This window comes from Anolis carolinensis, chromosome 1 (assembly GCF_035594765.1).
Source record: "Anolis carolinensis isolate JA03-04 chromosome 1, rAnoCar3.1.pri, whole genome shotgun sequence".
Classification (NCBI taxonomy): domain Eukaryota; kingdom Metazoa; phylum Chordata; class Lepidosauria; order Squamata; family Dactyloidae; genus Anolis; species Anolis carolinensis.
Genome location: NC_085841.1, coordinates 100,036,155 through 100,057,466, shown reverse-complemented (window position 1 = coordinate 100,057,466; position 21,312 = coordinate 100,036,155). Strand labels below are relative to the sequence as shown.

The window sequence follows — 21,312 nt, the reverse complement described above, 5'->3', positions numbered from 1 at the left end:
TTGAATCCAGGGACACTTGATCAGAACTGTACTCATGCAAAATAATAATAATGTTGTGGTTCCAATTTATAACTTAATTTTCTTTCATTATACTTCCTGTCAGTAAATACATTTTAAAATTCAATGATTCATTTTATTATAGAATCCTAGGAAGGAATATAGATTCAAAATAAACACCAGTAGATGCATCAAAACTTGAAGCTAGTTTGACAACCAATATTAGCTACAAACAGCAAATACATCCATTAATATTTCACAGTAATGAAATTTCAGATCCACATTATTTGGTTTGGGAAAATTATATGATTCATGATTCAGAAATTATAAATATGGTTATGTCTCATCTGGAAGAGATGGACAAAATGCAAGTACTTTTTATCTGTGCTTCCAATTTATACACAAATTTGGTAGAAATCCATGGTTTCACAGAAAGATGTCAGAAAGAAGCCTATGTGTGTTATAATGTCTGCCAATTCCTACTATCTACATCAGTGGTTCTCAACGTGGGGTCCCCAGATGTTTTTGGTCCACAACTCCTGGAAATCCCAGGAAGTTTACCAGCTGTTAGAATTTCTGGGAGTTGAAGGTCAAAAACATCTGGGGACCCCAGGTTGAGCACGGGGCTGCCAGATGAGTGAGAAAATAGAGAAAGATCGTTTCTTCCCCCTTGAATCGGAAGTAAAAAAAAACATTTCCTCAAAAAACATTTTTTCTTTCTTTTCATAGAATCACAGAGTTGGAAGATACCACATGGGCCATCTAGTCCAACCCCTTGCCATGCAGGAAAAACACAATCAAAGTATCCACGACAGATGGCCATCTAGCCTCTGTTTAAAGGTTTCCAAGGAAGGCCCTTCCACCACACTCCAAAACAAAGTGTTCCACTGTTGAACAGCTCGTATGGTCAGGAAGTTCTTCCCAATGTTCAGGTGGAATTTCCTTTCCTGTAATCTGAACACATTGCTCTGAATCCTAGTTTCAAGGGCAGCAGAAAACAAGCCTGCTCCCTCTTCCTTATGCCACTTTTTTTGCATATTTATACATGGCAATCATGTCTTCTCTCAACCTTCTCTTCTGCAGGCTAAACATACGCAATTCTTTAAGGCATTCCTTATAGGGCATGGTCTCCAGACATATGATCATTTTAGGTTCCCTCCCGTGGACACCTTCCAGCTTGTCAATATCTCTTTTGAACGGTGGTGTCCAGAATTGGACACAATATTCCAGGTGAGATCTAACCAAACCAGAATACAAAGGCACCATGCCTTCCCTCGATCTGGACACTATATTCCATTGGTTTTTTAGCTGCTGCATCACACTGTTGACTCATATCCAACTTGTTGTCCACGAAGACTCCAAGATCTTTTTCACATGGACTGTTGTCGAGCCAGGCATCATACATTCTGTATTTTTTCATTCTATTTTTTCTGCCTAAGCGTAGTATCTTACATTTTTCCTTTTGTTGGAACCAATTCAAAGTTACTTGCTTAACTGTAAAATATGGTCAACTTGGGTTCAAATTGAGAAAAGCTTATATTTTTAATAGGATTTAAGATAGGTGTCATCCTAAGTGGGTTTTTGGGTAATCTTATATTACCTGCTTAGAACTGGATTATAATGAGGCCCTCCTACACAGCTGTATAAAATCCACACTGAACTGGATTATATGGCAGTGTGGACTCAAGATACTCCAGTTTAAAGCAGATACTGTGGATTATCTGCCTTGGCATTCTGGGTTACATAGCTGTGTGGAAGGGCGTTGAATGTACACTGCCATATAATCTAGTTCAAATAAAATAATCTGTATTTTATAGGCTGTGTGGAAGAGGCCTAAGTGTACCCTGCCAATCCCCCGGGCGCCATTGTGGCTGAGGGGGTTGCTATGACACAAAGTGGGCGGGGCCTAAAGGTGGCGGGGCCTACCCTTCTGACTGGCAGCTGGGGGAGAACGGCTCTTTCTCGTCCTCCCTCCTCCCCCCACCCCTATTTCTAACTGGAAGTGTGTGCAAGGAGGGAGGGAAGCCTCTCCAAGAAAAACAGCCCTGGCAGCTGGCTCTCTCTCTACCTGCTCTTCTCTATGTGCTGGGCTCTCTTGTCAGCTGTAAACACAGTTGCCCCCCCTCAGGCCAAGTGCAGAGAGTGAAGGGAAGAGGGGAGCGTATCATTCCGGCTGAAAAGGGAAGGGGGAAAGTGAAAAATAGATACAGTAGAGTCTCACTTATCCAACATAAGCGGGCCGGTAGAATGTTGGATAAGCAAATATGTTGGATAATAAGGAGAGATTAAGGAAAAGCCTATTAAACATCAAATTAGGTTATGATTTTACAAATTAAGCACCAAAACATCATGTTATACAACAAATTTGTCAGAAAAAGTAGTTCAATACACAGTAATGCTATGTAGTAATTACTGTATTTACAAATTTAGCACCAAAATATCACGATATATTGAAAACATTTACTACAAAAATGCGTTGGATAATCCAGAACGTTGGATAAGCGAGTGTTGGATAAGTGAGACTCTACTGTATAGGCCAATCCAGTTTTGGGGGGAGGGGGTAGAGTGAAGGACATACCTTGGATGTGTTGGTGTATTGTGGCCAAATTTGGTAGCATTTGGTCCAGTGGTTTTGTTGTTAACCCAGTCCTAATTATGCACAAAACATTTTATATATAGATAGAACAATTATTTTTGTCATCTTATATTGATGGACATAAAATAATATTACATCCCTGAAAAAAGATAAATTTGGGTATGGTTTAAATACTTGGGAATTGGGAACACTAAGGGATAAATGGTATACAACCATGATTTAGTGTTATATGCCTCCATGTACAGTAGAGTCTCGCTTATCCAACCTTCGCTTATCCAGTGTTCTGTATTATCCAATGCAGTCTGCCTTTTAGTAGTCAGTCTTTTTGTAGTCAATGTTGTCAATACATTGTGATGTTCCGGTGCTAAATTCATAAATACAGTAATTACTACATCACGTTACCATGTATTGAACTGCATTTTCTGTCGATTTGTTGTAAAAAAAAAGATGTTTTGGTGATTAATTGGTAAAATCATAGCGTAATTTGACGTTTAATAGGCTTTTTCTTAATCCCTCCTTATTATTATTATTATTATTATTATTATTATTATTAAACTTTATTTGTACCCCGCTAGCATCTCCCGAAGGACTCGATGCGGCTTACAAAGGCCAAGGCCTCAACACACAATATAACAATACAAAACAAAAGGCAAATTAAAACAATTAAAACAGTATAAACAACAAGCAATAAACAATACGCTAAAACACAATAAAACTGGGTCGGGCCAGAGTAATGGGTACAAGATTAAAAGTGCTGATGTGACAGGTGATATATAAGGCTTCTAGGGCAAGTGCAGAGTGCGATATACGATCTAGTTCTAATAAAGTGCTTATGGGACTTGGAGTTGGAGATTTCCTATTAATCTGGGAAGGCACATTGGAACAGCCAGGTCTTCAAGTTCTTTCTGAAGACTGCCAATGTAGGGGCCTGTCTGAGATCCTTGGGGAGGGTGTTCCAGAGTCGGGGGGCCACCACGGAGAAGGCCCTGTCTCGTGTCCCCACCAACTGTGCTTGCGACGCAGGTGGGATCACGAGCAGGGCCTCTCCAGATGACCGAAGTGAACGCGTGGGTTCATAGACGGAGATGCGGTCACGGAGGTAGGATGGTCCCAAACCGTTCAGGGCTTTGTAGGTAAGCACCTGCACCTTAAATTGGGCTCGGAAAGTAAATGGCAGCCAGTGGAGCTCCTTGAACAGGAGGGTTGACCTCTCTCTGTAAGGGGCCCCAGTTAACATCCTGGCTGCCGCTCGTTGGACCAGTTGGAACTTCCGAGCCGTTTTCAAGGGCAGCCCCACGTAGAGCGCATTACAGTAGTCCAGTCTGGAGGTGACCAACGCATGGACCACCCCGGCCAGATCAGCCTTCGCGAGGTACGGTCGCAGTTGGCGCACGAGTCTCAATTGTGCGAAGGCCCTCCCAGACACCGCCGACGCCTGAGCCTCGAGCGTGAGCGATGAATCCAAGAGGACTCCCAGACTGCGGACCTGTGGCTTCAGGGGGAGTGTAACCGCGTCCAGCACAGGTTGCCACACTATAACCCCGGTCAGGATTACGATCGACCAGGAGGACCTCTGTCTTGTCGGGATTGATCTTCAGCTTGTTCCTCCTCATCCAGATGGACACAGCGGCCAGGCACTCGTCCAGCACCCGAGAGGCCTCCTTGGAATTAGGTGGAAAAGAGTAGTAGAGTTGTGCGTCATCTGCATAGAGGTGACACCCAACTCCAAAACTCCGGATGAAGGGGTCACTGAACCAGAGTGACTCCATTTTGGAATGCCTGTCTGCTTAAAACCAGAGATCAGTCTCTCTTCTAGAAATAAAGATAAAATTTGCAACTTGCTGTCTTGTGACAAGATAGCATGTGTCCTGTATGTTAAGCAAGAATCAGTTGTGGTTAAGCTAGTGGTCAGCCGATTCTGAGAAATGTATGCAACACATGTACTTTTGCTTCAACTGTGACGGTTTGTGGTGGGCTACATCCTGGAGTTGTTTACAAGTCAGGATGTGCCTGCTCACCACAAATGGTGCTGGTGGTTTTTCTAAGAAACTGAAATGTGATAAACAAGAAGGGTATATATTGCCCTGGGCAGATTTGCTCGGGGCAGACAATTTTTGCCAGCTTCACTGCCGTGTTGCTATTGTCTGTCGGTAGCTACCTAATAAAGGTGTTTGTCCTCAACCATTTGGACTCCGAGTGGTGCTCATAGCGGCTCGGCAAGCCTGGGGTTTGTTTCATGTGATTGCGGTACTCCCAAATCACCCCTTTCATTTCTGGGGGCTCGTCCGGGATTTTCCGGAATTTTGGGATTTGTAGTAAGTATTGCCAAGGTTCCGTTGTAGCCCACTCGGAGCTGCTCTTGGGAGCAAGGTGTGTTCGCTTCCCCTTCCGGGGTGCTGCGTACGGTCCACGCCGAGAAGTGCGCACGGCCTCTAAATAGAGGTAAAGACCGGTGGTTCCCTTCGCATCACCCGAGGCAAGGGAAGGCGTGCTCTCCTCCAAAACAGAAGTTGTGAGACAACCATCGCTCGTGGAAAGGCGGCCGCCGCGGGACGGGACGAAATTTAGGCAAGTATACCTCTCAAACCGCTTGCTGTTAAATTGATCTTTCACATCCAGTGGGAGGGCGGAGGAAGCCTTGCGTTCCCTGTTACAGACCGTTGAGAGTCCGGCTGTACAGGCCAGGGTCGAATCCACATACCACAAGGGGTGGGAAAGAATAGGCCTTGCGGGGAGGGAAGTTCTAAATTGTAGAAGTAGTTCTGGGTCCCGTAGGAATCCCTTGGGAAAACGAGAGAAACCCAAAGGGAAGAGAGCTCTGGGAAGACCTGCAAGGGTGATCCGACCAGGTCTGGAGGCAGGCCCTAGTAACAGGACGTGCAAGAGTGATCCGACCACGGTCCGGGGACATACTCCACTAGAAAATTGGTCTTTCACATACCACAATGGGTGGGAAAGAATCAAAAGGAGCGGGAGGGTCAGGGACCCCCCTCCGATGTATGTTGAATAATTTTGAGCAATTTAAGAATTAGTCCTTCGCAGTGCTGAGGGCAGTGGGAGGACGGAGAAAATATTAGGTGGGAAAGAATTAAAAGAATAAGCTCCAGCTGGTACGGTTGTGTGTTATTTTGTATGTCATTTTGTTTGTTCTTTCATTTTATCCCCCATTGTCACCTCCACTGGGTTTGGGTGTGGTTGGAGCCGCCACTATGTCCCTGCCTTTGCAGGAGCCCAGGTTGGACTCCAGTTTTGGACCAAACCCACCCCCGAGGGAGGACCTTGGAGTTATCAAGAAAAAGGAACAGGAGGTTTTAAGAACAGAAAGGGAGCTGAGGCATTGTGCCCTATAAGAATGGAAATAGCAAATCAAGTATATTTGTCTCGGGAGGCTATGCAAGTGAAAAAGGAAGAGGCGAGGGTGTCTCGTAGAGCCAAGGTTCTGGCTACTGTGTTTCAGGGAGACCAGCCCAGTTGGGGTCCGGTGGCAGCTGGATTGGCTGATTCGGCCCTGGATGTGTGCAGGCTGGCTTCTTTGTGCTAAGAATGGGAATGCATGATTGTATGAAAATATGTACAGCTTTTATTTCTGTGTGTGAGAATAGCATAAAGTACAATGCTTTAAGTGCATTGTCTACATGACACTATAGCTTATTGGAAGCTTTGCTGCTGACAGATAGTAGAGGAGAATGATTGAAAGGAACTCAGGTTGTGTTGCAGTTGGATGTTACACCCGTACTAGAATTCATGACCTACTCTGCACCAGAGAAGGAGTGGGCCACAGCAGAAGGGGCGAAATGGAGAAGATACGTCCCAAAAGCTTTGGGATGGGAATTGGTGAGAGAAGTTCATAGACAAACCCATTTAGGTGCAACTGGAATAGCTTCACTCATGGAGAGGCAGCTCTGGGTGGATGGCTTGCATGCCTTGGCCAGAGCTGCTGCCTCAAGGTGTGAAAATTGTGCTAAGAATAATCCCAGGATGGGACCGTGCCCCCGCCTGGAGTTCAGTACTTAGGGACGACACCCTTTGAGTCCTTAGTAGTTGATTTTGCTGAAATGCCAAGGGTCCCCGGGATGCCGAGGCTACATGTCGGTGATGGTATGCACATATTCAGGGTGGGTGGAAGCATATCCTACCACCTCTGAAAGGGCTGTAGAGGTCAGGCGTGCCTTGTTAAGGGATGTAATCCCTAGGTACGGGATGCTCTACACATTGGGGTGAGAATGGCCCGGCCATTCGTTCACCAGGTGGCAAAGGCCCGGCCTTTGTTCACCAGGTCCTTGGGTGCCTAGCTCAGTCGTTAGGAACCGCTTGGAAGTTGTATTGTGCCTACAGGACTTTGAAACTATGTCAAAGATGTGCCGGGAGACCGGAATGGGTTCAGGTGCCACTAGTGGCATTGCTGGAAATCACCTTATGAATTTGGGTTTGTCACCTTATGAATTGTAGTATGGAAGACCCCCTCTGAAAATTAGACCTCTGCAAGGAGACATACATGAATTGGGAAAACAAGAATTGATAAAAGAGGTCCAAGCTTTGGGTACGGTGTTAAACAAACTGTATAAATATACTGGAATGCTGCGTTATTCCTTTCCCCGTTACTGCGCTACATGTTTTTCTCACCAGGAGACCAGGGTTGGCTGAAAGATTGGAAGTGTGATCCCCTTGGCCCAAGGTGGAAGGGACCACTGGAGGTGTTCGACCACTGGAGGTGTTCCTAATGACTCCTACTGCTGTGAAGTTAAGAGATGTAAAGCCGGGGGTACATTACACTTGCATCAAAAGGGACTACACCACCAAAGACCCTGACTTCTGGAAGGTAAACCTACATAAGGACAATCCACTCAAGTTCACACTCACACGCCCTAAGGGTCAAGCTACCGAGAGCTGCCCTGAAGAGGAGGGGTCCGAAGCTACCAAGAGCTAGCCCCAGAGGTCAGGTTACCCAGAACCGCCTTGAAGAAGGAAGGAGGGTACACTACCTAGAGTGACCCAAAAGACCGAATGGACACTGGGTTTTGGGCGTGGGGAATTGTGTGTTTCTGTGTGGGTTGTATTTAGTTTCTGTGTTGGCTAAAATATTGTGCTATTGAGGACAAACACAGGTGTGAAAATGAAGACACAATTATACTTTTTAATATTGATCATGATGCCGTTGGTGCAGGCCCAGATGGGTTGGGACAGGAACACGTTCCACCAACTAATTAAAGATATAGTGAAGGGAGCAGGAGTAAATGACTGCTGGGTTTGTGCCCATGGCCCTCGTTCTCAATATGAGGGCTGGGTCATGAAAGCAGGACCACTGCTGGACCTGAGTGGATGGAAACTGTTCACCCCTTGGACATATGCTGACCAAGAGGGGTTGACTGATTCGGCTCAATTTATGTTGGCCCATGATGATTCTGCACCAACCGCATCAGCTTGTCTGACACGATCCAGAGATGGAATTTCAGAAATAGATCATAAGAATTTTCCCCAAGCCACCCTCATAGAGGTAGGAGATTACCCACATTGTAATCTCTCCCTCCCTGTATACTATGATAATATACGCATGTCAGTTGAACAGCCACAACAAAGGGATGATCACTCTGATAGATTGAGAAGACAAGTTTCCTCGCCAGAGGGTGATTTTAAGAAACCACCCCCTCGTCCGGCACGTAATGGGAAAGCAAATACGCCCCCTAAGATGTGGTTAAGCCCGGGTCGGAACTGCCTCGAGCAGCAACTCAACCACCTGCGGCGGGAGCTGCGTTTCCACCACGACAAGATCTGGTCCGGACACGAGGAAACTTCCCAATGGAATATCAAATTCCAGGAAGGCCCAGGCCCGGTATTTTGCTTGACAACCATGCCATGGGAGGATTGCCTCCGGGGTATTTCTGGATATGTGGGAAGTGGGGAGGTAAAGTCTTGCCCCCTTGTGGATAGGTACTTGCACCATTGGTACCTTAGCCCCCACTAGCATTGAAATACACCCGCGAGAGCAGCCCCTGCAGGCAATGGAAGCAACAGACCGGTGGAACAGGCCTAAAAGAGCTTATGATGAAAAACGTGGCTATGATCCTGATAATACATATCTTACCGAGGGAGAAAGATTTGGAGCAATCCTGTTCCCTTGGGCGGGGGTTGGCCTTAATGTGAGACAGATACGGAGGCTTTCCGCACAGTTGGAAACATTGGCTAATCAGACCGTCATTGGTATCAAAGCACTCCAGTCCGAAATTGACTCGTTGGCAGGAGTTCTAATACAACATAAGATGGCTCTTGATTACCTCTTGTCTGCAGAAGGCGGCTTGTGCGTATGGTTAAATGTAACCTGCTGCCATTATGTCAATAAGTCTGGAGTCATTGAGTCCAATATAGCCAAAATTAACAATGTTGTCTCTGCCATAGGGGCTACCTACACCCCAAAGGGAACCGGTTGGTATGATTGGCTTGTGGATTGGTTGCCAAATCTTGGGTGGCTGAGGGACCTCATCAAAGTATTGTTTGTAATCTTGCTAATCGTAATTCTTGCTTTGCTTCTCTTGACATGTATTATGTCTTGCTTGAGAACTATGGTTGCGAGACTGATCACTGCCACTTTCACTCAGCACAGGGAAGTTCAACATGTCATGTACATGCAACTGAACACCCTGGAAAAAGAAACCACCCCACTGTAATTGGATACATGGAGTGGGTTGTGTAACCAAGAACTGATTTTCTTGGTCACATGAAAAAAGGAGGGAATGAAGGGGTCACTGAACCAGAGTGACTCCATTTTGGAATGCCTGTCTGCTTGAAACCAGAGATCAGTCTCTCTTCTAGAAATAAAGATAAAATTTGCAACTTGCTATCTTGTGACAAGATAGCATGTGTCCTGTATGTTAAGCAAGAATCAGTTGTGGTTAAGCTAGTGGTCAGCCGATTCTGAGAAATGTATGCAACACATGTACTTTTGCTTCAACTGTGACGGTTTGTGGTGGGCTACATCCTGGAGTTGTTTACAAGTCAGGATGTGCCTGCTCACCACAAACGGTGCTGGTGGTTTTTCTAAGAAACTGAAATGTGATAAACAAGAAGGGTATATATTGCCCTGGGCAGATTTGCTCAGGGCAGACAATTTTTGCCAGCTTCACTGCCGTGTTGCTATTGTCTGTCGGTAGCTACCTAATAAAGGTGTTTGTCCTCAACCATTTGGACTCCGAGTGGTGCTCATAGCGGCTCGGCAAGCCTGGGGTTTGTTTCATGTGATTGGGGTACTCCCAAATCACCCCTTTCAGGATGACCTCTCCCAGCGGTTTCATGTAGATGTTAAAGAGCATGGGAGACAGAATAGAGCGTTGCGGGACCCCACAGCTCAAAGGCCAGGGGTCCGAGCAGGTGTCCCCCAGCTTCACCATCTGGGATCGACCCTCCAGGAAGGATCGGAGCCACGACAAAACCGTGCCCCCGAGACCCATCTCAGAGAGTCGTCCCAGAAGGATACCATGATCGATGGTATCGAAAGCCGCTGAGATGTCCAAGAGAACCAGCAGGGTCACACTCCCCCTGTCCAGCTCTCTACGGAGGTCATCCACCAAGGCGACCAAGGCTGTCTCGGTGCCATGACCAGGCCTGAAACCAGACTGTGACTGATCTAGGTAGTTGATGTCATCTAGAAAGCCCTGGAGCTGGGAGGCAACCACCCGCTCCAGCACCTTACCCAAGAAAGGGAGGTTGGAGATTGGTCTGAAATTGTTCAACACCGTGGAGTCAAGGGAAACCTTTTTAAGGAGTGGATGAACCACAGCTTGTTTCAGGTAAGATGGAAAAAACCCCTGCTCTAACGATGCATTAATGATCAACACAAACCAATCAACCAGCCCCTCCCTGGCCGATTTAATTAACCAAGACGGGCAAGGGTCCAGAGCCGACGTGGTTGCCCTCACAGCCCCAAGGACCTCCACCACGGTCTCAGGAAGAACAAGCCTAAAAGAATCCCACAAAATCGGACAAGCAGATGCTTATCCAACATTTTCGCTTATCCAACGTCCTGCTGGCTCGTTTATGTAGGGATAAGTGAAACTCTACTGTATCACAAAAAATATTGTACCACTGAGATTGTTAGAAATATTTTCCAATTTTCCATGGAAAAAAACAATTTTCCATGGCTCTATAAAAACAGTGAGCTCCAACTGATATGGCAGGGCATAACTTTAACAAAACTCAGTAAGATGAGATACTACAGTAACATTATAATAAATATAATACATTTTCCCATATTGAATTTATATTCTAATTTATCAAAGGCAAAGTTGCATTGGTAACATGTTATTCTGAGCTTGAAGAAAGTAGATCTGTATTTTAACAAATCCCCCCCCCCCCATTTACTTAGCATAAACATTATAAATATTAGCTATGACAGGATAAACACAAGCTTTTATACAAGTTTTATACAACTTTCAGATGAAATATTGTGTTTTAAAAATTATTGCCGAGGCTCTAGAAGGATTCGTGCCTATAATATACATTGGTACAAGCTTCCAGTTTAATATTAATCTACATAATTTTAAAAAGGAGAATGAAGATTTGTGTTGGGTACTAAAACATTATTTCAGGCAGTATTGCTAATGTGGTGTAGTGGTTTGAGCACTGGATTGTGACTAGAGACTAGACTTCAAATCTCTGCTCAGCCATGAACACGCCCCCTCCCCAGGAGACCTGGGGCAAGTCACTTTCTCAGACTCAGAAGAAGGCGAAGAGAAATCTTTTCTGAACAAATTTTGCCAAGAAAACCTCGTGATATGTTTGTCTTAGGGTTGCCATAGGTTGGAAATCACTGAAGGCACACAAGAACAACATTGTAAGCAAACATAGTTTTAATGCCTTGCAGCCTGATTCCAAGGCTTGCTGTGCTTAGCAAGTTCAAAGACTTCAAAAGGTATTGCGTTCTTTTAATGAAAAGGCTATTATCTGTGCTAGATAATATATCCTACCAGTTTTATAAAATGAAGCCATCATATGATTGCTGCTGCAATTAGTAGGACCAAATAAAGTCATGTGGATCTGCTGTTTCCAGAAATGATTCACATAACCCTATGTGAATATGCCACACATTGGGTCATATGAGAAGGTTATGGCATGTACCCAAACTAGTGATCACCACTCTCTGCCTGGGTTGAACTGAATCAAACCTTGCACTCAGCTTTACAGTCTAATTTGTGGGTTGCTAGTACCTCTTTTATGCCCTAACAGATACACACTAAAAATTGCCAAGCATGCAATAAGCTTTACTTCTTTTAATTTGTGTATGTCCATATTAAATGGGATAAACATTGGATTTTTTTTTTTTGGAATGGCACAAAGGTTCCAGTTTTAACTCTATACATGTTTTATAAGCATGTTCTCCTATTAACAGCTTCATGTATCAACATCTTACAAAATATGCCCTCTCTAGTCATTTGCTAAACCCACTAGCATGACACTATGACATTTTTGACCAGAAATCCTGCGTTTTAATAGGGTTCACTAGTATCAGAGGTTTTGCTGATCAATGTGAAGTCTGAGAATGTGGATATGGGGTTTAGAAGCATACGGAGAGAAACATATGGCTGACCTATTTGGCTTTGGAATTATGAGCATTTATAAAAATAAAATAAAACTACCACCAGTCCATGTCAGTGTTGCTGTATTTACGAAATGCAAACTGATACATTTGGAAGAAATTTTACATCATAATAAAGTGACCTACATTCACCTGTTAGTCCCGACTAGATCCAGTGATTCAAAGAACACTTGGAATAGTTATGTAGGTTCCATTAAGTCAGTAGGTCTACTTTAGTTGGGACTGACAATTAATTTTACACCAGTAAGGGAATATTTAACTGACATTCCCTTGACCCCTTGGAAAGAAGCAAAGAATATTGGTATAAAAACAACAATCATCGTACCTGATAATCCGAAGGCATGACAGGCCCACCTGAATTTGCGCCTGAAGGCCCAATGCGTGGCTTCTTATTCGGAGGTACTTGGTTGAGGCTGGAGTCCTGGCTATGCTGGAGACCTGCCCCAGTGCCACCGCCTCCTGCTCCACCACCCCCTGCAGTTCCATTTGTCTGGGTACTATTTTGTTGCTGCTGTTGCTGTTGCTGCTGAGGTGCTGCTTGCTGCTGAGGTGCTGTTTGTTGCTGATGTTGGTTCTGCTGCTGTTGATTCTAGAAGATTGAAAGAGGGAGTTTGGATACCCAGAGTTTGGAAACCCATTTCTACAGTTGTTTTTTTTAAACAATCCTTAGAAATATATTGAAGACTGTATTGGCTATTAAATACTGTTTAGAGAGTCAATAGGCATGCTTGTTAGAAGAGTCAGACTATGACTGGGAAGGCCAGGTTCAAATTCCTATTCACTCATGGTGCTCCTTGGGTGAGCTTGGGCCAAACACTCAACCTGCACTAGGGTTTTTAGAGGTAGGAAGAACTTGGGGAAAATATTGGATTGCAACAAAAAACATCAGAATTTGGCGGGTGGAGATGTAACCCATAGATTGCTCCTCTGCACACACCAGAGAACAAAACTGGCAGTTTCAATGAAGAGCAGCAGTAAACATAGTAGTATTCAGAAAGAGTCACTGAAATTCAAAGCAGTTTCATGACTATTCATGCAAGAAGCCTTCACAATTTCAATAGAAGGCCATATGATACTTGTGCTTCATTTGGAAAATAGGCAGTATAATACAGGAGGTTTTCAAAATGACTTGAGCAGTAAAAATATCAGCTAGCACTAAAGGAACTCCAGAGACTATATACCACTTCATCACATTGATTAAAATCCATTGCGTCAAGCACTTCAGATGTGGGAACCCACTGTGTTCATCACATTAGACTGAGTTCAAGTGTAGGGTAGAGCATTCTTTAACATGACTAAAGCGTTGGGAACAGCTTTCTATTCATACATTTCAGGAGCTGCTTGATCCAGATATAGATGGGCAAAATGGCCATTCCGTAATGTGATGGCGCTCATTGTTCTCAGCTTTAGAATGAAACGTTTCCCAATTTGTGGGAGGGAAAATTGTGGGAGGAGCCAAACGTACCTTTGTTAGGGAAAGTTCCGCCATTACCTTTTGTTCACCAAGCTTTTACTTTACCAAAAAAAAAAACCCTTTTTAAAAATAGCCTTTCTGGATCCTTCCCTTCCCCCCTCTTCCCTCCCCTCCGGTGTATGTCTGTGCTTTGTGTTGCATGGGAAAGCTGAGAGAGAGGGGGAAAGAAGGATGCCGACCGAGGCTTTCCCTCCTGCCTTCCTTCCTTCCTATTGGGGGGGGGGGGCAGCCGAGTGGGAGAGGGGGGGATGGCTGCATCTCCACTTTCCCTCCCTCCCTTCTTGCTGAGAGAGAGAGAGAGAAAGATGGCCACCGAGAGAGAGAGAGGTTAGACTGAAAGCTCAGGGAACTGAAGATACGTAACAGCAGACATTTTAGGGAGGAGGTTTTTCCCCACACAAAGAACAGGAGGGATGGTGGGCGGTACCTAGAGATTACAGTGTGATGGAAAATCAGCTGAAGAATCCTGAATACAACTGAGTCACACAGATAGATTTAACAGTGTGATGAAGGTGGGAAACTCATCCATTTCATTTCTAAAAGGAGTATGACTGAGCACTACTATAACCATACACTACCAAACACTTCCCTGCTTAAATGTGATGAAGTCTATAGTCAGAGTTCTACAAATCTGGAGCTTCTGTTGAAAGTTTCACCAAAATACACACACAGAGATAGAAAATCAATAATAAAACTGTGGATAAGATTCCAGAGTTCAGGCTTTTTTGAAATATTGAGTGATATTTCAGGATAGGTTTACATAGGTTTACTTGCATTCTAGCTTTAAGAGGTCATGACATTTTACAGATAGAATGATCTGCGGTCAGAGGGTATTTGCTCAGGGAATCTGAACCTTAATCTAAATTGCATTCCAATTCAGAGAAATGTTCTTTTAATAAATCAAAACAAAGAAATCCTCCCTGTCTTCAAAAGATACAAGACTTGAGATTATATTGCTGCTGATGTCTCCAACATTTACACAGGTTTTTTTTTCTCCTATGAGTAGATGTCTGAGACTGGGTCTGATATCTTTGTGTATGAAGCATGTCGTCTGTCCTTGATGATAATAATAATAATAATAATAATAGTAATAATAATAATAATAATAATAATAAATTTATTCTTATATCCCGCCCCATCTCCCCGAGGGGACTCGGTGCGGCTCACAACAATAATAAAAACAGTGACAAATTACACATTGTAAAATCAAACATGAAAAGCAGTCATACAATCAATACATACATCACATGTTAAAAACAAGGAGATAAAACAGTTCTAGGCCGAAATAGAGGGCTTATGTAGCTTCGTGGCAGAAGTATTCAGCAAGGTATCAATAATCATGGCAGAACACTCTCTAATTAAATTAAATGGGCAGACAAATCAACCCCCAAAAATTAGTCGTCGAAGGCCCTCTGGAAAAGCCAGGTTTTAAGGCTTTTTCGAAAGGCAAGGAGGGTGGGGGCCTGTCTAATCTCCCTCGGGAGTGAGTTCCAGAGGCGGGGGGCCACAGCGGAGAAGGTATATGTACTGATATACAGTACTCTCTGTATATCCAAGTTAATCTGTAGGCTGCATTGGAAATGCCAGAGTTTTAAAATAACTGGTATGCCTAGTTTTTAAATAAGAAATGGCTAGATTTTGAGGCAAAGTGTGAGATTATTATGAAGAGACATAATACTGGCCAAAATCATGTTTTACAAAGCTAATTGGTTCAACCTAGGGCCCTTCCAGACAGGCCCTATATCCCAGGATCTGATCCCAGGTTTTCTGTTTGTCCCAAATTATCTATGAGGACTCATATAATCCATTTTAAAGCAGAAAACCTGGGATCAGATCCTGGGATCTCAAGCCTGTCTGGAAAGGCCCCTAGATTGTGTTATTCATTTATTAGTCTCATCTTAGTGGAAGTGCAACTATAAAATAAAACTGCTTTGCTGATTTAGACAAAATTTAATAAGTGAAATATTGCTTTTCCAGAAGCACCTGGCTTCTTGGAAGTTTACAAGCAGAGTAAAGATATGACAGTCTTCCCTTGCTTGTTCCCAGAATCTGGGACTCAGAGATGTCTTGCCACTGAATGGGGAGGTTTCAGTTAACTAGCCTGGGTGTTGGTCATTGGTAGAGCTTTCGTCCATGAATTTGTCTAACTCATTTTTTAAAAAGCCATCTAAGCTAAAAGCTGTTACCATGTCTTGTGGAAAATAACAGTGCACAATATAAATACATCCTGAACCTACAGCCAAACAACTCTTTGTATTTTCCGTGAGTTCTAGAAATCGAGAAGATGGAAAAAAACAAATTCAGATAGTATTTTCTAACTACAACTAATAAGGTTTTGTAATATTCTCTTGAATCTCTTCTAAAATATTTTCCCCAGATTTTGGATCAGTTTACTTGCCTTATTTATCTCTTTCAGCCCTATGATGCTTCTGAAATTCTACTCTGTGGTAAACCATCATCATCATCATCATCATTTAATTACTTATTAATCGCCCTCCATCCACGATGCTCTAGGCGATTTACAAGATAAAATTGTAAAAGATAAAAATACATACATACAAATATTGATAAAATTAACATAGATTAAAAGCTCTAGTAAAGAGCCAGGTCTTGAGTGCTAGGGTAAAAGGCCCTAACTCACGCATGGCTCTCATATAGGGCAGCAAGGCATTCCATAAGGCAGAGGCAGAAATAGAAAAAGCTCTGCGTCTGGTCCTTTCCAAGTGCACTTCTCTAGGACCCGGTACATAAAGTAAGTCTCGTTGGGATGGTTGTTGTGACCTCCGATGATGGGAGAAGGAGAGACGGTCCCTAAGGTACGATGGGCCCTGGCCGTAAAGAATTTTAAAGGTCAGAACTAGCATCTTATATAGACCATGGTAATCAGTTGGAAGCCAATGCAGATGCTGCAGCACTGGTGTTATGTGGCATTTCATGGGTGTTCTTGTGAGTAGCCTGGCTGCCGCATTCTGAACAATACGGAGCTTTCGGGTCGTGGACATCGGAAGGCCAACATACAGGGCATTGCAATAGTCCAGCCTAGACGTGACCGTGGCATGGATGACGTTTGCACACAAACGTCAAAATCTGGCCATATTATATTGTAGTTGCAATTTTTCATTGTCAAAAGAAATGAGTTAAAACTGTTTTCTGCTCTTTTTAGAGAAGTCAAAGTGCAAATAATATCTGTGGACTGAAATCCATCCTATTTTTTCTGTAATCAAATATGAGTGAGAGTTCTGGAGATTATGCAGTTTATACACATACCTTCTTGAAATCCCTATGTTCTACATTCACCTCCAATTAAATATTTATATATGAATTAAACATATCTTAAAAAGTTCAACACATTCCAACAATGGGCAATAATACTGTAATCCTCTGAGTACTCTTTCAGAACTATAATTCAATCTGAAGATACATTTCCATAATTTTCCTGGAGGCTTGTTCCTCTGCCATTTTTGGTCTTATGTATCCAATGTGCCTCCCTTCTCAAGAAAATTACTTTCTCTCGGTGTGTTGACTATTTTACAGAGGAAAGTGCTGATGCTCAATTGTAGAGTTCATGCTTGCTGTGCAAATGCCCCACATTCAGTTGCAGGCATTAAGAAAGGCTCCCATCTCCAGCTGTGGGCAAAGTGGTCAAGTTCTTCATCTTCTGCACCATCTAGCTATTGGTGAATCATCATCAGTGCCATTAATATCTATCCAAATCCATGGTTCAATACCAAATGAATGCATCTTACAAAAAAAAGCATGGCACAGAAAATGAAGCCTATTTACGACATACATTTTCCAAAACTTTCCAAAGAATAATTTTAAAAATCCCCTTGGAAGGAGCTGTGAAGAGGAAATGCTACACAGAAGAGTCTGACCCATATGTCGTACTGCTGGGGGTAGGGGGGAGCAGCATAATAACCAGCTATTTAACTCTTCCTTGTATTTTGTAACACCTGATTCACAGGAAGCATTACTTGTCATAATATGTGTTTAACAATGAAGTCAGGTAAAAACTAAAATAAACTTTTAAATTGATGGATTAGGTGTCAGCATTCCTTTTCTATGTCTCTGAATGCAACAAAAGGGCTTCATTGTAAACGGCATACCAGCAATGCAAAGCAAAAGGATTTCCACCACTAATGATGAAAATTCTGGTACCATTGCCAAGAGCTTCAATTAAAGCCACGCTTTCACTTTTATTGCAAAAGATGACATGACATTCAGGAATGACACAGTTCAATGTAACAAGCCAGCCAGGGCTATAATATGCAATTGTGCATTAGCTTTCTGTCTCAAAGCAATGTGCTGCTGTCACAGATCATAGTGCAAAGTAGCTGACTGAAATGCAACTGATTGAAGTGTAGCCAAATGAAATAGAGGAAAACTTTTGTTCAGGTACCTTGTTAAAACCTGAAAAGTCTATTTCAGAAAAATATATATTTGCAACAAATAATAGGTTTGATAAGTCTGGGAATTGACAAATTCATCTGAAATGATTTAGGATTGTGTGTGTGTGTGTGTGTGTGTATGTGTATATATATATATATATGTAGGGAGATGGAATGTGCTAACTATACAAATTCACTCCATATTCATCTCACTGAACACCATTGCCTCAAGCTTCTTTAAAGACTATTTTATAGCAGATCAGACACAGACCAAGCCATTGACAGTCACAGTGAAAATGGGAAACACCTGAACAGAGCATGATCCCTTTGACATATTCTCCCTCATTATTCTCATCCTTTCTGCCATCTTCACCCACATTTTCAAGATCTGTATCACTGGCAATACACTGCAGACTGAATATCCCTTATCCAAAATGCTTGGGACCAGAAGAGTTTGGGATTTTTAACCCAGATTTTAGAACACCTGTATTTTATATATGTATGTAATCTATTTATGTTTCATATACACATAACCTGAAGATAATTTAATACACATTATTTTTACATATTTTTGTGCATGAAACAAAGTTTATGTACATTGAGCCATCAGAAAGCAAAGGTGTTGCTATTTAATTCTTCACATGGACGAATTTGGATTTTGGAGTAAATTTATCTCGGAAATCCAGTTAAAGGATGATCAACTGTACTTCTCCTTCTCTGAAATGGTGCTTCAAAATCCATCCTTATGTGGTGCAGGTATGGACGCTTGCTATCTCTTCATTTACTGCCACAACTGGATATTTACCTCCACACACTATTGCCAAACTCGTCATATTACTGTATTATTTCATTACAGAGCATTTCTTTGGACTTATTTCATTGCTACCAACACTGATCTTTGAAATCAGGCAAGCAATGAATATAAAACACCCTAACACATAAGATCAAGCTGTATGCTTTCTGCGAAACATGGATATTGCCACATCAAAGAGATCATTAGATGTTACCACATGACAACACTTTAGATCTTCAAGGCAATCTGAAACAGAGCATACTTACTTCAGATTTTACTCCTGATAGTGCCACTCCTTGTCTGTCCCTAGCTAAGTACCAATCACTGTAGGAAATCCTAGGCTAAATTGAAGTGAAAGGCTGGGGGTCAAAATGTTGAAAATGCCGAATTCAAATGAACACCTACATCCCAGAGGATCTTATATAGTGATGCTCATATACACCAAAGAGGAGTGAGAGAAAAACAAGACAAAATACTGAAAGGTTGCACAAGCAAGGGAGAAAGAAGGAGAGGACCCATTACTATCCTCTATTTCTGAAAAAAAGGAAAACAATTGCCCTAGTACAGCCTATTTAAAAATTGCTCATGGTGCCCCAATGAAGCTAATATTAATAAGACATCAATCACATTGGGAAGATAGCAGGATGCAAACCAAACAAGAACAGATAAAAGTGGAGCTCAAACCAATTCATAAAAACAGCAGATTGCTAAGGAAAACAGTTTAAATTATAAACACATGTTCATATCTGGTTTTCCTCTAAGGGACGAGGTTTCAGCAACTGAGACACCCTTGTCAGGAAGACTGAGAATCTGCATTCCAAAACATAAAACAGAGCTATAAGACGCACATTATTTCAAAATCAATATCCTGAAGTCAGATCTATATATATATGTGAGGCAACTACAGAAAAGAAGGCTTAGCTACTTCCAAAAACAAATCAAGCTCCAGTGCTACAAAGAATATAGGGCACAAAAAGCTGGAGGGACATTTCTCATCAACTGCAGGCTCTTTTAAGACATCATCAGTTAACAGATGATTACAGCTTAAGGCCTTTTCTCTTTCCTCCTTCAGCCACGTGTTATTAACAGTGTCTAAATATACCAAACAAAACTGAATACAAAGTAATCCAATTGCTTAAAAGTTTTCATGCATGAAAATTATATACTTCTCAACAGTGTCCCATGACCTTCTTCTGTGATGGTCTTCACCAGTAATGCCTGTGTATTCAATGCAAGCCGTGTCCTGACAGCTTTCTTTCTGAAGAATCATGATTCCTTTTTACTGATAAAGTGATATTTGGACTCTACCTTATCCCCTTTTTCTTCAGGCTCATCCTCATTGAGAAATTCTCGTTTTGGGTAAGGAATCTGGCAGCCAGCAAAAACACTGGAACAGAAGAGAAAAACATTAACATTGACAGTGTCAAAATGACTAGAAGGCAAAAAAAAAATATGGAAGATTACTTCCCTTGTTGTTAACGTTCCCTGAAATTTGTTACTATCCTTGATGTAACAACCTCACCACCCCTCCTTTTTTTTTGGGGGGGGGGGGGTGGGTGGGTTCCTTTTTTAGCTTTCCTCCTTCACTTCCCCCGCCCTTGGTTCTTAGGTTCTTATTTTCTTTCCTTATATTGTGATCCTTATGTCTCTCACTTGTATCCCCGTTTTTAAAAGTGTGCACTGTATTTTAAAAACTATAAATAAAAATTTAAAAAAATGCTAAGGGAATTATTTTTGCATATTTGAAAGATTGCATAGAACTGGATTTAGATATACAGACAGTCCCTAAATTACGAACAAAACAGGTTCTGTAGGTTTGTTCTTAAGTTGAATTTGTTTGCCGGAACAGATACATTTTAAGTGTAACTACACACACACACATCTATATATATATATAAATGTAATGTGTGTTTTTCCCATTTCCCATGCCTCGTTTCCAACAGGCCTTGCATCTCTGAGGATGTCTGCCATAGATGTGGGTGATTCGTCAGGAAAGATTGAAACAATCAGGGCCATCTAACAACTCCCAACAAAAGATTCCCCCAGGGAGGAAGCAGCCAGGCTTTGAAGCTGAAAGGCCATTACATGCTAATCATTCTGGTTAACTGCAGCATTCATACTTGCCTCCAATAGACAAAAAAAGGAACCACCAGAAATATTGTATATCCACAAGCTTTAGGAAATAACATATACTAACTACTACCAATTCCTCAATACTTTATTTCCCATACCACCACACTTTGCCACAGCAATAAGTGGCTGGGAACAGCTAGTACATATATATGTATACACACATACAACCTCTGGATAGCACAGGGAAGGGTTAACACTCCGGTTCATGGAATAGCTTCAATGAGTGGAAGTGATAGAGGTGATTCCTATTACAGTTCACAGAACACTCTCAAAATCGTATCTAGAAGGTTGAGACACCATCAAGTGCTGGCATCCAGGCAGCACTTTTCACTTACTTACACTTCC

At 42.4% G+C, this 21,312-nt stretch overlaps 1 protein-coding gene across 4 annotated transcripts in view; it reads right to left on the bottom strand.

Annotated features, from left to right (window-relative positions):
• The window catches only part of cdk19 (cyclin dependent kinase 19), a 160,840-nt gene that overhangs the window by 5,304 nt on the left and 134,224 nt on the right, over positions 1 to 21,312 (bottom strand). For all 4 annotated transcript variants that reach the window (XM_062968995.1, XM_062968994.1, XM_062968993.1 and 1 more), the window contains 2 exons: positions 20,143 to 20,221; positions 12,505 to 12,768 (listed from right to left, as the gene is read on the bottom strand). In XM_062968995.1, the coding sequence (XP_062825065.1) occupies positions 12,505 to 12,768; positions 20,143 to 20,221 (343 nt within the window). The remainder of the gene's footprint in view (positions 1 to 12,504; positions 12,769 to 20,142; positions 20,222 to 21,312) is intronic.